At 38.4% G+C, this 17,644-nt stretch overlaps 1 protein-coding gene and 1 long non-coding RNA gene across 6 annotated transcripts in view; one reads left to right on the top strand and one right to left on the bottom strand.

Moving 5' to 3' along the window:
- Positions 1-6,290, bottom strand: part of ROBO2 (roundabout guidance receptor 2) — an 857,210-nt gene extending 850,920 nt beyond the window's left edge. For all 5 annotated transcript variants that reach the window (XM_021532362.2, XM_021532365.2, XM_021532367.3 and 2 more), the window contains exon 1: positions 5,716-6,290. In XM_021532362.2, coding sequence (XP_021388037.2) covers positions 5,716-5,839 — 124 coding nt within the window. In that variant the 5' untranslated portion in view covers positions 5,840-6,290. The remainder of the gene's footprint in view (positions 1-5,715) is intronic.
- A 2,199-nt stretch (positions 6,291-8,489) lies between these two features.
- LOC116184091 (uncharacterized) lies at positions 8,490-12,286 on the top strand. The gene is made up of 2 exons (XR_004148829.2): positions 8,490-8,598; positions 12,137-12,286. It is a non-coding gene; the product is annotated as an uncharacterized LOC116184091 (long non-coding RNA).
- Positions 12,287-17,644: the final 5,358 nt, after the last annotated feature.

Raw genomic sequence — 17,644 nt, 5'->3', positions numbered from 1 at the left:
CCTTCTGCTTTATAACTGTTTGATCAACATACTTTTTAATATGATAGCAAACACTTCAAGCAATACTCCAAGCACAGGATGTGGACATAGCATTCAAAGGAAGGTGACACCTTATTAGTTTTTTTTTTCCCCCTGGATATTCTGGAGCTGCATGGTGAAGTTATGTGTCAACTTGGATGACCCTAAACCCAACCGTGATCACTCTCTCTTCCCTTGTGGCCGTGGCCCCCTTCTGTACCAACTCCCCAAGTGTGCAAACAAAGGGATCACATCAGCTGAATGAACCCCATCCTCTCTTATCTGGCCCATTCCTGCCTGGATGGGCTCCCCGAGCAGAGGTGCCAGCAGATGTGCAGCAGCACCAGCACCAGGGGAAGAGCCAGAGGGAGATCCTGCAGACAGAACTCTTGGAAGTTGAAGGAGACGGAAAGCCTGGCTCAGGCTGACTCCCTCTGCCAAAGGATGGCAACCTTCTCTCAGTGGTAGCTGGAAACAACCTCCCAGGCTATGTTTTATTTGCTGCTGTTTAGTTTTGTGACAGCACTGGTCTGCTCTTCAGTAGATGTTACACTTCCCCCACATTGTACCCCTTGTGACTGGAAAAGCCACATCATTTTCCCTCCCTTGCAGCTGCGAAGAAAACTCTCAAAAGCTCATTTTTCCATTGGTCCCATCCCCATTGCTTCTGCCTGTATGAGACTAAATACATGTTGCCAAACTTCTATAAAGTATTTGAAATGTCTTCAAAGAGATGGTTAGAGATAGATATATATTCCATTTATTCCAACAAAATATGTGCAGGAAGCTTCAAGCATCCCCAGAGACCTTTTGAATTCAGATTTTACTCTGAAGAAAGTGGAGTAAAAGAAGGTGCAAAAAAATTGTTTGTTTCATGGGATAAAGACTAAATCCAAACTTAAAAGAAAATAGAAGACTAAATAAAACCCAGTTAATTTCACAGTCACTCTGCATCCAAATAAATACTCTTTCCCCTTTTAGGAATTTTCAAAGCAAAACTATTAGAGCATCCTTTGGTACACCAAATTACATACTGTGTGTAGTCATATGCTTTATATACTTGCAGTCAAACTAAAACTGCAGATCCACACTTCCAGTACTCGGTTTCCAAAATTAGACTTTTAGATTTTTAGCTATGCACAAGCAACCTCCTCAAATATAGCAGGCTTCTTCTGAAGTTAAAAAAAAATGTGAATTTTTTACTACTCAAAATCAGGTTGCTTCTATGAAACAACCTGTATTAGGGAAATACTTTTAGAACCCTGAGTCTGAAACTTTTGGTCAGCATTTCATAAGCTTTTCCAATGTAAAAAAACACAGCAGTATATTTAATCTCTCAATATTTAAGAAATACTGTTAGTCATACAGCATGATAAGATATTAAAAATAATTAATGCAGTTTGTCCTTGAAATTACATAAAATAAATTACTTAAATTAGATAAATGACAAACTATATAAAGTGTTGTGCTTAAAATCACATAAAGTAAACAGTGAATCATCCCAGCACAGCTGGCTGTGCTCTACAAGTGCTGTAACTCAACCACATCAGAAGCTCCACATCCAACCAGACCCCTCATGCCTCACAATTACACTCAAATCCAGGCTACCTGGGCCTATGTAAATGCCTCCTATCTACTTTCATTTATTTAACATTTAAACTAGTGTTGGTGTACTACAAGCAGCCTAAATAATACATGTGCTGATCAATCTATAGGGAGACTGAATCTGAGGCTTTGTATCACCCCCACCAGCCATACCTTGCCAGAGACACTTAAGATTTCTAACACTGGTACCTTTTGCTATAAAAATGATTAAACTGCAGTAGAGCTGAAATTGGAACAGAGATATAATGCTGGATCACTTGCATAATAAACTTTGATTTAGTCATTAAAGAGATTATTGCTTCACTTCCCTGTAGACAGTAAGGACAGGCACCACCCTCATATAGTTCTGTGGGGTGATGCCCTGTGGTTGCATTTTATTTTTATTTCTACAATTTTATCGTAAGTAAATCAAGCCACTCCGAGTTCTGAAAATGGAAATTCCTTTCTGTGAAGCACAAAAGAGATGTGAATAAACAAGGCTTTAGGGAGAAGGTATTTTTTAACCTGGATTTCCCAGCCCTAAGACTGGTGGTGAAGTCTTTAATCTCTAACTACTCTTCCAGTGCTGAAGGTCTTGTCTTCACTTGGGAAGTGTTGCCAGCATTTTTGACAGATTATGTTCATGCCAGGGCACCCTAGGATGTGCACAGAGCCTCTCTGTGCCCCTCCTGAGGCTCAGCTCACCCCATGGACCATCCCAAAATGGCTCAGATTGCCACCCCTCAGCTGGGGTGGGTGCTGACCTGGCAAAAGGACCAGATCCTGTTAGAGACACTACCATGTACAGAGTCAGACTCTTCAAAGCTGCCCAGCAGCCTGAATGGGCACAGCTTGCCCCCAGTGGAATGCATGGGGTGTTTCCAAGATGAGTGAGGGGTTTGTGTCCTCCAAGAGTGGTGGATGTCCTAATGGTCCCACTCTCTCTCTGAACAGCTCTGTCACACAGCCTTCCACACAGCTGGAAACAAATGGGCAGCTTACTTCCCAGTGGAAAAATTCTCCCAGGTGCCACTGGACAGACACAAAGCTTATCCACACTCAAACCTTCCCCCCCTGCATATGACCAAGATATATGGCAAAGGGAAAACACTGTTGAAGAAAATCAACAGAATAATTCAGAAGTGGGTAGGCATTAGAAACACCTCAAATCTGCTTTCTGATTTAAGATAAACTCAAAACAATACTTAATCTTCTTTTCCTTCTCCTAGTTTTTTTGGTCTCCCTATTATAAATCTTTCTTGAACTTGAACCATGGTGTGTTATTTCAGCTTAAAGAGAAAAAGAAATTCCAGTTGATTTGTACTTCCAGGTTCTGCTTTTAGACTCCAGTTTATCTTGATCATTAGTTTATAAATCCCAGTTTAAAGCACATTTAGAGACTGCATTCCAATGAATCATTCTGAAAGGTTTTATGGCATGCAGACTTAAAAACAGCTAGAAAAGAAAATGGTATCTTTATGTTTCTCTGGACCCACATACAGGACTCATTTCACTCCATGACACCTAACCTTGCAACTAAATCAGAAGCAGTTTTCTACCCATAATTCCATTATTTTAGTTGTATGTGGGTGATGATTTTTCTTGCTTTTAGTGAAATCCAAGGAGAAAAATACAGGTGAAAAGAGCTGGTGTTGTCATAAATATAGAATTATACAGAAAGCCCATAGAAAATGTCTTCTCAGAGCTTGTAACTTCAGCAATGATGTTTTTATTCATTGTACCATAAAATTTTCCAGATTCATTAACTTGTACTGATCATGACCAGGACTTAGACACAAGGTCTACACAAACACCAACACTTTCCAAAGATGTCTATACTTTATAGCACTTTTGAAACAAAATGTGGCATGGAAGAACTAGAGGATGGTCTAAATCAGCTGTGTCTATCCATCATGCAACTCATTTCAGCATAGGTAATACTGTGAGTCATCCAATGCATTTCCAGGTGAACATATCCAGCTTCACCCTTCCCCTCTGAACAACAGCTGGAAGTTGGTATGCAGGTCTCTGGCTGTCTGCAGTCTCATAAGAATAGGAATAAAATAAATCTCTGCTGCCATTTTGGGATAGACTTCCCAATGAGCTGCAGTGGAGAAGTCTGCATGGTGACCTCCCACCAAGCAACACCCTGAATTCCATGTGCACAGCAACAGAAACAACTCAGATCACTGAGATACAAGCAAAAGCTGATCCTTAATGGTTAATAGAAAGGGGAGGTGCACACATTCTGTTTTGGAGGTCAGAAACACTCAGAAACTACATGAGCTTACAACAATGTCCAGATCTGACAGATCCTGAACTTGCAGCTCTCAGAAAGCAGGCATCCTCCTCAAGTCACACAGCACTCCCAGTGCTGCCACACATGAAACAAGCCACTGGGCAGCAGGGATGCCAGGGTTTTGCTGATTCAGAGCTCCGAGCAAACAAGACAAATTGCTTCTTAGCCTCCTTGAAGCAGGTATCTTCCTTATGTTTTGTTTCAGCTGCAAACAACATTTCTTGGAACAGCAAAAGCCCATATTAAGATATTTTCCGCAGTCAGGTTCATAGGGTATTTTCTACCCATGATAAAAATTCAGCTCTTTGCCTCTGCTTGAGAGTAGGTAAGAGACCAAAGCAATCCAGCCCTCATTTACCAGATTTAATTGAAAATGGGAGAAAGAGAAAAAAGTTAACAGCATTTCTTAAATCCCAGGAACTTGACAGTGACATATATTCCTAAGTCACATACCTCTGAGAAGAGGTCATGTTGCCCAGAGTAAATAACAGCTTGTAATTTGCAACGAGGATACCCAGCAGCAGCACTGTGAGCTACATGTGATAATGTGATTTACAGGACCAGGAAATAATTTTCAGATATATGTGCTGCATTAACAATCCAGGTTAAGCGTGTGCTGCAACTTTTCCCTTGAAGGTACGGTAGGTGGAAGATTAAATGCAACAAAAGGAAATGTCAAGGGGGGAGGGAGGAGTCTCCTGCTGAGATGTTGTGATAAATTATTAAAACTTCTTTTTAATGTTGATGCTACTCTTTAACCTCAGATCACAATACTGACAGCAGAGAAAAACTGGAAGTGCTATTAAAGCTGTGATAAACACACCATGCTGTGGCAACACTTGTAAGGAAAAAAAAATAAAGTAAAAAAATCCTTGGGGTGCCTCCAATCAGCAACATCAAGAAACAACCAGGGAGAAAATATCAAACTATCTACAATCCACAGTCCCTCAGTCCAAATATTTATGAGATACCATTTATGCTCACTGAGCTATATTAGATTATGAGACCTCAATAACCCATGTTTTCCATAAACAAATGTCATGCAAGGAAGCAAAACAAAGTGAACTTTATGAAAAGGCACATTTAGTGAACTGCTCACAGCACACATAGGGTAAATCTTCCCAGCAGTTTTTAACAGAAGAGGAAAATGGATTACTGCCTTCAGAAATCATAAATGTTTTCTCAACATAGCATTTTTTTTTATAAACTTAATGCAATTTATCTTTATTAACACATCAACACTGACATAGCCAGTCAGCCAATTAGTGCTGCTGGCAGTGCATTTCATAACATCCATGTATTCTAAAAAAATGTCCGTCTAGTCATTTTTACCTCATATACTAACAATTCTGCACTCAAAATAGGCTTCTTGCTTTCTTTCTCTTCTCCTCCAATACTCTAGCCCCCTGTGACAGGGGTAACATCACTTCCAGCAAAGCCACAAGAGTTCCAGAGGCTTCATAATGAAAGGAACAATCTGAATTCTAACAATCAAAAAAAATCACTAAATTTCTAAATGGCATGCATTTATTTGTATCAAGGCCCTAAACATTATTCTGATAATGGTAAAATACAAAGCAAAATTCCTGCAAGGAATACATACCTTACCCAGAGTCAGCCAAGCAAACTAACAAGAAAACAAATTAAACTCCATGCTCTCTTTTTAGCATCCTACTGCAAGCCCACACAGCAACCTGAAATCTGAGTCACTCAAAATAGCACAGGTATTCTCCTTAGATTACTTTTAATGCAGCTTTGCAGCTTTTTAGTACCTTACCCAAACATCCATTACAAAACTTTTCCTTTCCACTTACCCCCCTTCCAGTGTTTGCCTTTGGTCCTGCTAAGCTTGCTCAGGGTTGGTCCAGAGAAGAGCAACATCAAAATGAAAAGAAGTTCAAGCATAGTGATTTTCCCCTTTTTCAATGATACCAACATTTCCACAAGTTATTGTAAAAAAAATATAAAAAAAAAATTTAAAAAATCTCACATCTTCTTCCCCACTTTGTATTTACTTAGGGAAGAGTGATCAATCATTGAAAAATTAGAGCAAGGAGTAGCTTTGCTCCTCTCAGACGTTGAAGTAATTTTTCAATGATGTAGCCCTGAGGAAAGCCACATTTCTCACTGATCCGATTTCTCCCACACAACATGCAGCCAGCACCGCTGCTACTACAGCAGCTATAAAATAATTTCTGCTCCTCACTTTGGTTTCTGTGGGAATATATTCCTCAGCTTGCAGCGTGAGCTTGATTGAAAATGATAAATACAGTAATGCTTGTGTCCAGCAGAAAAGAGAAAAGATGTCAGGATTGTGAAAAAAGATGAGAAGCAGTTGTACTGACAGCTTTAAGCCTGACTGTCTGATCCTAATAGCTGTGCAACCAACCAAATTGCTCTTTTAAGAGTAATAAGGCTTCGGTGAAAGCTGGTGTCACTGCCACTTGGGTAGGTAGTGCAGGGCTTGAAAATCACCAAGGAACCCGCTGGAGATAACGACTGCCACGGTCCCAGCTCCGAGCGCAGAGGGCTGAGCAGAATACAGTATGCACAGGGAGCATTTAATCTCTATTGTGTGCAGGAGATTTCCTGCTTTGCACCGTGCCACTGCTCAGGACATTTCACTGCATTTTCTTAAGGCTTTACTTCACATTTTAAACTCAAATGCAAGCTTCAATACACTAACTACTTGCAGCATTGCTGAATTATTGCATGGGAATAGCACTGCGTGGTTTTTTTTTTTTTTTTTCCAAGTAGCAAACAGGAAGAACAAATCTTTAGGAGTAGCAGCAATCCTTGCACTGCACAGAGCAGCTATGCATTTTATATTTTCACACTGCCTATCCTTAGGATCTCCAAAATCCAGGGGGCGGGAGTACAGGGTAGAGAGGGAAGGAAAGAGAAAGGGGACATTCAGTAATGCACATGTTCTCAAAATAATGGATTGCAGTCAGTTTTTCCTTTAATAGGTGCTACTGCCACAGAAATAATAGAGCTACTACCTACATCTCCAAATGTTTGTATTTAAGATACAAACTGACTCTGTGGATACTGGATCAACAAACACAAGACTTTCTGTGCAAAATTTTGTATTTTCATCAAAGGTACTCTGAGAAAGATTCCTGACATTCAGACTGCTCAAACAGTCTTAAAATGCCCAGTGCTTGCTTAAGTATGCCCAAAAGCTTGAATTCATCTACAGTCTGGCATTTTGTTGTTTCTATATAAACATGCAGTACTCATAACCAATGAGCCACAAACCTTGTGCTGTAGATTAATATAAAAAAAAAATCAATGTCTTTAGAATGACAAAGCAACAATGGTCACAAATTCCCTGAAGTTACCACATTTTCAACCACAGACATGATGCCCTTTTCAGTGCAACATTAAAAAGATGGTATTAATAAATCTAAAGCCTTGCTTATTCGTCTGAATAAAGAATGATATTTTGGCTGGTGGAGACAATCATAAACATCTGATATATGTTCAGAGATTATTTTTTTAAGCAAACAGTATGTAATATCACAAACAAGGAAATACTGGGATTTCACATGACCATATAAATGATGAAAGATCTTTTATTTTTAAGTTCTACAATATATTTATGGGCTTGTGAGAGGATGTAACATTTGCATCTAGATAGAAAACAAACACATGCTGATGTACAGTTCTTTATCCTTCTGTGCATTAATTTTTAAAAGTTATAAGACAGCCTACCAGATGCTGAGTCTGATACATCAAGGATGATGTTTATGGCTCTTAGTTGCCAGAAAATTAGGTCAGTATCTGTCACATAGAGTCAGTAGCTGTGGCTTCTGTTAAATTTCTCCATCAAGCCATTTTTAATCACCAATCTCATTGCTAATAATTAAAACATCATTTCTTGTATTTCTTTCCCAACTGTTACTGAAAGGAGGCAGGCAGACACTCATGTTTGTTTTGATTGCTAGCACCATGTGATGTGCTGAAGAACCAAAAAAACTTAGGAGTTCACAGAGGTTTCACGATTTTTGCATCTGGACAATAAAAAAACCTTAAACTAAACAACCCACAGCCCGACCCTCCTCAGGTACCATAAAGTAAATTCACTAACTTAAAAAAGTTTTGGATCAGAAAGCAAACACCCCCAATGTCCAAAACATGTGACAATATCAGTCACACTTTGGAACTTTTTACAGATAATTTTCTTGGCCCCCTCTGCAGCCTTATGTCATTTTTACCTCCCACGTACTTTCTTCAGTCTCTGTCTTGCTTTCAAATCTTATAAACCCCTGAAAGTTTATCACACTATCCTGTTTCTACCGCTACTCATGAGTAAGTCACCTCCTATGGGGAAAACTGTTCCCAAGGGTGGCAGGCATCCTTATAAACACCCTCTTGATCCCTGTACTGCAAAAGAATTCAACCCAGCCTGGATACCTTCTATTGTCAACATTAATGAAACCAGTGGCTTTTGGAAGCTATGATGAGTCCCTGTCAGCTTTCTGCCAGCTCTGACATGAGCCTCCAGCAACTCAGCAGGATCAGGCACTGCCTGAGTAGCAGCTCAGGTGATACAGCAGGAGGAGGGCAGGACCACCAAGGAGCTTGAGGAAAATCACCACTGCTGCTGCTCATGGCCATGCTTGGCTCAGCCCAATGCCTCAAGTGCCCAGACTTCCACTCTGATGATGCTTTTCTGTGTTATTTTACAAAAGGTAAGTTTTTGAATCCACTTAGGATTATATTAGGAGCGAGCAGGCAAACCTTCAAGAAAACATAGAAAAAATGTTGTCCCTAAAGAAATTTAGTGGAGTTTTTTAATGTCCTCATTTCCAGTTTCATAAGAATTTCAATTTTCCAGAGTTGAAATGCCTCCAGAGGAAAGATATGGTTTTAAGAAAGATTATACAAACTTTGTGGGATCTAAAATCAGAAAGACAAAATAAACCCAATCTTTATTTTTCTTTCAAGTATCATGATTTTTAAGTCAACATCATGTTTTGGAGATGCAAAATGACTGATTTGTAATTCTATTTCATGCTTTGAATGTGCAATAGTGTAAACAGAAAGAAAAGTAACCAGTCTAAAGTCCATCTTTATGTCTGTTACTATTACAGCAAAAACTCCTCCAAGAGTTACAAGAGGAAAAACAATCCTATATCAGACAAATGTCCCTGATAACTTCCTAATTAATTTTTTTTTATTAGTTTATGCTTTTTTTCACACCCACAGGTCCTACCAATAAGTTCAACATGTTTAGTAACTTCCTATTATTTCTTTGAAAATTATATTTGATAAATTTGAGATAATGTAGGGTTTTCCTGAGTTAAAAAAAAAAAAAAACCAAAACAAAAAAAAAACCTCTTCACCTTTTCCCATATTATGGTTTTCTAAATACCCTTCAATACCCTTCATACAACTTACTCCAGTAAAAAAAGTACTTTATCAGACCAAAGATTCCCACACTCACAATTGTCCTTGCTGCCTTCACCTTAAGAATATCCAGCTCTAATTTAGTGTTTATGAGATGAAGTCAAGAGAAAAGCCTGCAGCATTCAGGATGAAGTAGCAGCTGTATATTCTCTCCCTCGTTCTGCTCATGAAGCCAAAGGGCAGCAGCCACAATTAAGCTGAAGTTATGCTTATAAATGTCTACAACATTAATGAATACAGAGGTTCTTTTTAATTAACAGAATTGTAGGATGTTTACTCAGAGGCAGTATACACCAGCAACCTAAATAATAAACCACTAGTGAGGCACTCAGGAAAAATATATCCAAGTTAGTTTAATCTGTAGTTGATATAACTGGCTATCTGATCACTCTTCCTTTCCATATTTTCCTTCTTTTTACTAATCCATATCAGGCACAAAAGGCTGCTGGTACAAGCACTTGGTTAAAACCCTCAGGCTTGAATAAATAGCAACAACAATTTCACAGAAGCTTGAATATCAGAGCCCTGAGCAACATGGTCTTGTACGGGAGATATTTTGGAGAGCTCTGCTGCTTTCAGACTGTAGGAGGCACAGGCAGAAGCCTTGGCTGCTTGCTTACTGACATTCTTGGGCCTTTTTATTTGCCATCCAGATTCCATTTCATTACAGGGAAGGTTATGGACTTCCTCAGGATCCTTCAGTAACTGCACGAAATAATGCTTCCATCCAACCATGCATTCAGGAGTTTCTCATTGTATATCCTGGCACTTTTTAAATTATAGAATTGTCTTAACACTTGGAAAAGCTCAGAAAGATCTGCAGCCTTCATTCTTCCAATTACGGAACACTGGACTATCAAAATAAAATTCGGAGATTTCCAAAATAGATAGAAATTACTGTTTTAGATAGTCATGACTAAGATGAGAAGGAATGGAGACAGAAGTTGAAATGCCCATCTCCGGCCCCTTAGAAGTTACCAATATTTCATTTTTTCCAACCTCTCTCCTTCTCCATCATCCCACAGATTCCAAACAGCCAGCATCTGGCAGCATGAAAATGACCATGACTAAATGAACTTTGCAAAAGGAATATAATCAACACCAAACACAACAAGATGGAAATATCACATCCTTCATTGAAGGAATGAAGAATATTTTTCTGCTGTCTCCCTCATCATATACAGAGGTCCATGTTGCTGTGGGCCATAATTAATTCAGTTCTTTTTAGGCATGAAAATTGTTTTGATTTTAAATACTTACAGCTTAGGGCATTCTAAATATCTGTGGAAAGCTCCTGGGGATTTTAGTTAGCCACGGACATCAATAGAAGAAACATTTTAGGATACTTGTAACATAATACCAAGCCAAATAAATACAGAGCTTTGCTAAATCAAAAACATATTTGAAATTCCTTCCAATTCACGTGATTTCCAGGGATTAAGACACCAGTGCTTGCCCAGAGCACAGTCTGCACTACCATTGCAGGTGTTGTGAAAACCCATTTCTATTCCCCCTCCATGAATATAACCAAAGATGTTGTGACTATCAGTGCATGCCTGTCCCCAAATGCTATATTCATTTTGTTTTTTGCTGGTAATTAAGACCCACAAAAGGGTGTATCTCTGCTTCATAACTAACCAGTAGCTTTGTTTCTTGAATAAGACAACATGCAGGCTTGATGCATAGCAATACACTATAATAACTGCTTTAGCACAGTAAAGGAAACAGATCAATAAAACAAGGAAAATAAATCCAAGATACTGAGGGTTATTTATTGTTTATGCTTAGAGGTCTAAGGCCTTCCTGATACTCTGCAAATTATATTATGTAGAATCAAGAAGTCCATTAAATTTATTTAATAATATTCTGCACAAATCAGTGCAGGATTTATAGGAGGTTTGCATTTAAGTATACTAGCAGTTGAAATAATTCACTTTGAATTTACCACTTATTTCAGTCTTAATCACACAGAGTTTCAGTTCAAAAAGTATAAATTTGCTTGATGGAACTTGTAGGCAGCCAGAAACTGCTTAGATACTTCATAAACAATGGGGGGAAAGCCAACTTTTAGCTTTATCAATATTTTTAATAAAAATATTAACTTTCAAAATCTTATCCACTATATCCAACACAAAGATTCTAAGTGCTTTCAACACTGACAAGATGCTATACTGTTACTTTGAAATGTAATTGCTAAATATGACCTATCAAAAAATGCTGTGTTCAGAAAACTTTACATGCAATTTAACTGCAATGTTCCAAAATATATATAATTATATTTAACACTGAGTAATAAAATATTATTTACTTAAAAAGAACTCAAATTATTAACATACACATGCTGTTTCCCAAGGAGCTGCTTTGGTAAGAAAAATACTATATGAAGTCATAAATCACAACAGGAGGTAAAACCACTAATGAGACACTTTACTGTGTTTTGTGCTACAGACTGAAAATATATTTCTGGTTTTGACAAAGGGGAAATGGAAAAAAAACAAACAATTCTGGTCTAATTTACCTCATTTTTAGTATTGAAAAATCCTCCTATATGTTATGTTATTGTATTCTAGTTTGCTCTATTTCCCACCAAGAAATAGAGTATTTTTCCAAAACACAACTATGAAATTATTGGCACATGGTACCTGTCCAGCAGGAGGGGGAAGAGAGATTAACTGAGAACAAAGCAACTTGCAACTAGAAAAGATGCCAAGATTTTTTTTTTTTCAGAAACTGGAAGTAAAGAAATAGCTATACTTTGAAAATATTTATCAAAATACCTTCAAATATCATACCAATTTTTAATTTTTTTTTTTTTCACAGGCCTATATCTAACAGCCATGATGAAGAGAGAGCAAAGCTGAAAAGCTGGCAGTACCAGTTCACACACACAGGAATCATAATCCCCCTTCCATGACACTTAAAGGCTCTGATTTGTCAATAAACAAATTCAGGTTGTCATTCATGGGAAAATATATGCCCAGCTCACATTTCATTTATAAAATAGGTCTTTATATCTGAGAGCTTCAAATATTTTGTGTGTTTGTTGACTTCTTCGGGAGTATCTTAGACATATTCACTTTAAATTTTGCTGTGCACAGCTTTGAAGCCACAAAGTACTAACCTGGTCCTCTGCTCCTGCTTCCAATGAATTTTTGAAATGCTTTGGCACTGCAATACCCAGCAGCCCCATTAGGAAGAATCGACTCACACCAGTCAATCAAACGTCTCCGGATGTAATCGACAGAAATTAAACATGCAGAAGACAAGCTAAGCAATAGTATTGGTATCTTCATATAATAAAGATGTGGGAAGAAGACAAGTTCTGCTGGAAAATGTAATCTGAAATTTTAGATCAGAAAGAAAGGAGGAGCAAGATGCAACAGAGATCATTCAGGAAATGCCAGTGACGAGAGGTACATCTGCTTTCTCTGAACATATATTGATCCAGTTGCTTTTATGCTCAGGATGCCTCCAGTGCTGCTGAAGGTGTCACATTTCAGGTGACTTGAAACAATGAAACTCTGAATAATTGCAGTTACTAAAGACATTAGCTTGCTTTTCCTTTTATGGTGTCTTGCAGTTTCCCTGAGGACACATTCCAGACAAAAGGTGTAGCAGTGACTCCACAGCTCTGCCTATGACTTCTGCAGTGCTCAAGTGAAGAAACTCATTAGTCGGCTGGGATTCCATGTAAAAACTCAAAAATGACAACCATTACCAGACAAGGGTGCCATGTGTCAGTGTGAAAGCCATGCCAAAATGCCACAGTGCTCATGAACCTGCAACTCTAAACATTGGGATTATTTTTCTGTGGAGCACCAGACTTGCAATCTATTTGCAAAAGAAGGCAGAAGGTTTGGCAGTTTTGGCTGGGTTGTTTGCTCACCACATTCAAGTTAAGAATAAATGTGTACATGGTAAAAGACAGCAACTGTGACACACCTGCTTCCATAGTAGAATCCTAGAATATCCTAATTTGGAAGAAACCCACAAGGATCTTCCAAGCCCAGCTCATAGGCCCAAGAATCACAATGAAAATTTCTGTCAGTTTTGCAAGTTTTAAAAATAGAGTACTTTTCCTTAGTGTTTATTAAAATATAGCTATTATTTTCTAAATATTCTGGATAAAGAAGAAAAACTAAGTAATTTCTCCAACTCTAATGATTTGTGTTTTTCAAAGACAAGCAAGTATTGTATAATCAGCATTTGTCTGGAATACTGAGATAAATGCTATACAGATGCCTGCTAAGCAGGTATCTGCTGTTGCTTTAAAATATTTGCACAATTCCAATTTATGCATTCAAACTACTCCTGTTTACAGCAGTGCAAAACCAATTCCTGATTGAGGCTATGTTCAAGTCTACATTCATTCATTCTTTTTCCATTTTTATTGCAGGTACAGATATTGAGAAATACATCTTTCTATACTGTGAAATAAGACCAAACCCCTATTTTACAGTGTTCTGGTATTAAAAATATATTTGCACTTCAGTAATTATAGGCTATATCTGCCCAACTTTGTTACAGTAGGAGACAAACCCAAACCCTGTGACAGTCCAGGAACCTGCATATGTTGGGTCCAGTCTTGGTTTTTTTGGGAGACAGCCTATCAGGCAAGGAGCTCGTGCACCAGGCAGCAGGAAAAGGTCAAATATTCACAGATGAAAGATAGGCACAGCTACTGCAAGAGACCTCATCTGCCACAATCACTGCAGACAATCCTGAATTCAGTCATTCATTCACTGATGTTAATTTTTTAACTTTTATTAGCACTACAGAGCTCATACTAGAGAAACAAACTGGGCTGTACATCAGGTACTGCTGGATAATTGCATTTCAATGCCAGGGCCCACCCCACTGGCCTATAACCAAGGGCAGAGGGTGCACACACTGGAATTGGGTATAAATGAAGGCATCATCTGGCATACAGAAATCTTTATTAACAGTGCCGATTCACATGGCAAAAGAACTTGTAATCCTAGCCTCAGTCTGTTCAGTCTGATGTTCGCAAATATAACTTATTATTCATGAATTGAGAAAAATTTATATGTAAGTCCTTTTCTGAGATAAGCTTATCCCCAGCCCCACCCTGCCAAACCATTGTCAGAGTATCCCACATTGGTTTGAGGCCACACTCCAAGCATGGTTTTGTAATAAAAGCATAATCTCTTCCTATGATGGCTTTTGTCATTATATTTAACTGCCTTCCACTCTCATTCAGTACATAAGAATGAATTTCCCTTCAAACAATTATAACATTACTAAACAACTACATAAACCTTTGACTGAAAGTGGCTTTCAGATGAGTTGTACAAAACCAGTGCCCGGTTAAACAAAAACAAAAAGCAGAAGAAATCAAACAAAGAGGCAAAGAACTTTTGTTGCTATCAGAGTGACAAATATGTGGAGCAAAATTAGAGTTGGGCTATTCCTCTCTACCTGGATGTCCTGTGCTGCAGGCTCAGTAGAGGTGGCATTATAAGCATGACTGAATAAAACAATTTATAACGAGGGTTTTGCCTACAGCATCATAGGGATGTGTTATAGCAGCACAGTAGGAAGAAATGTGATCTTTTGCTGGTTTCACTTCGGTGACCAGGGGCCAGATGACAGCAGATAATCAGGAAGGGCTGTAATTTATCATGGCACTGTAAGACAGAGCAGCTTCCAAAGACAAGCCAGCACAGCAGCAGACCACCACCCAAGAAGGCAGAACGAGCTCTCCTCCAAGGCCCAGGTGTTCAAACAAGTGTGCATGCATTTGCACATGCAAACAACAGTGTATATCAAATCTCTGCTCTCCACACCTTGCTCAGGGTCGAGTGAAACAACTGGGAATCTGCATACATATACATATTTCATTAAGGCACCTAAATTATATGAATAAGGCACTGCACTTCAATAGCTCTTCCTGGTACACTGATTTTAATAAGGTCATTGCCTATATGTTTAACAGCTCATAATTCTGCTCTCTCCCTCAGTGTGGAAAATTCTGCCCAGAGCAGAGCCAGTTCCTCTAGATACTCACACCTAACATGAGAAAACTACCTTCAGGTGAGGGATGCAGGGTCTTAACAGGAACAGCACAAATGGCTAAAAGCATCCTTGTACCTGAGAAGCGTGTTTTCACTACAAGACTACCCCTGAGTACCAGAATCCTCTCCAGTGCACAGTGCCAAGGCTGAACTCAAAACCTGAGCCCTGACAGCCCCCAGAGGAAGCCCAGGCAAACACAGGAGGCTGACATGAGCAGACCTTTCACCTCACACACCTGGAGGTGAACTGGAGCTATTTTGTGCTGCCAGCTGAATCCCAACATCTGTAGGAGCTCTCCTTTGCACAGTGGGATGCAAAGGGGATTCTCTAAGTCTGCACTGGACACTGCAATACCATGCCAACCCACTTCTGCCTTTTAAACTGTATTGTGAATAGTGGCAAAAAGTCACAAATGCTAAGTTGAGAGTCTTCAAGAGTTTCTGATCAAAATTATCAAGTCCTACCTTCATGAGCACTTAATGGGAACAGTCATACAGGCAATTGATCTGGTCTCACATTTAGGCTGAGGCAAGCCCTGCTCTTCCTCTGAGAGGCTGGGCAATTTTTCACCTATTTATTCTGTTTCATCAACCTCTCCTTCTCCCTTTTACTAAGAGCGCCAGTCATTGTCCTGGCTGAGAGCCTTGAAAACCACATTAAATCTGTGAAAGCAAGTGGCATATCCTCACTAACTTCCGTGGAATTCAGACCAATCTTGCAACCTTCAGCTTAAAACATAGTGTTATTCACACTGCTAATTGTACAATTCAAAGCCCATCCTTCTGAGCTCATGTTGAAAAGAAGAGGTATTCCTTGTCCAAGTAGAGTTAGCCTTATCAGACACAGCCTCCATAAAACTTCCCTTTACCCCTGAAATCAATTGTCACACACTTATTCTCAGCTTTGCCCACATCTACCTTTAGCAATTTAAGGCTCATTCCCTCTGTGAAACAGGCAATAAATCACATCCACTGTATTGAGTGAAAAATAAATCATAAACTTTGAAGAAACAAACAGAAGTTTGTAGAAGACTTTGAAGACATATTGCTTGCAATTTGCAAAGCAAGGCAAATTCAGGTGTTGGGAAGGAGCTGGGGTCTTTGGATGCCATTGAAGGGCTCCTTAAATAGGTTCCTCTAGGGTTCTTGTCCTTAAATGCATGCACAGATGTGTCCTGAAGAAGCAAAATCTGTCCTTACCTATACTCAGCTTTTAAACGCAGCCTCAACTTTTATTTTTTCTGATCTTTCTCCTTCTTCTCTACAAATGAAAATGAAAATTATTTCTTACTCCTTAATATACGCACACCATGTAAATAGTTTATGTGATTTTAGCTGCCTTAGAGTTCCTTGATTTGTAAAGCTCTAAGGAAACTCCAATATGTGTTATTAATCCCCAAATGGAATACATCTGTAGAGCAGTAATTTCTTTCAAGCTTAAGTATAACTGGGCCATGCACCCCCTGAATCAAAACCCCCAAGATGAGACACTCCATCTTCTTGCTTTTTGGAACACAAGACCGTGAGAAACTCATATCTAAATATGCACAGAAGAATTATTTTTCCACTGTTCTGACATTTTTTTTAAACAACGTTCATAAATAAAAAAAGTAGTGAGACTGTTGGCTTTTCATATCATTGCTGTGTTGCTACAGTACATTTTTAAAGTTTGAGAAGGGACATAATAATCCTTAAGCTTCGTGAAGTGCACAGACTGTTGCCATAGATTTCTTCTAATTATGTTATCTTCTCATCTATCCCTCCTACAGCTTAAGTTACTTCAACATAAAAATAAGTAATTCTGAAATTAATCTAGTTCTACAAAATATCAAAAGACATATTTCAAAAGATTCCATATTCTACCAAAATTGGTAATTTAAGAAGATAGTTTGAAGTCAGGAATTAAACAGCAGAACATTCTCCAAAAAATAGCTTCTTTCTAAGCCTCACCTCTGTAAAAAAAAAAAAAAAAAAAAAAAAAATTATAAGAAAACACAATTTCTGTGTCTAAAAACTATTTTGACAATAAGTGATTTTGAGCTTAAGCATAGTCTTCCAAAAAAATTTGCAACTGTTATTGTGATGTAGTCACCCTTTTAGATTGCATTTGTAAGGCTAAAGATAGAAGTGACAATTATTCTAAGATTATTAAAAAATTAAAAATCCAGTAGAGTACAAGGTTTAAAAATTCTATTTGCATTTCATCTGTCACTGAATTTGCCCTAATTGTCCACTATTGTGATAATGTCTGAGTTGAATACTGTATGTCTATATGTATGTTAGCACCCAGCAA

This window comes from Lonchura striata, chromosome 2 (assembly GCF_046129695.1).
Source record: "Lonchura striata isolate bLonStr1 chromosome 2, bLonStr1.mat, whole genome shotgun sequence".
In the NCBI taxonomy this organism is placed as follows: domain Eukaryota; kingdom Metazoa; phylum Chordata; class Aves; order Passeriformes; family Estrildidae; genus Lonchura; species Lonchura striata.
This window is presented reverse-complemented; position numbering and strand designations above follow the sequence as displayed.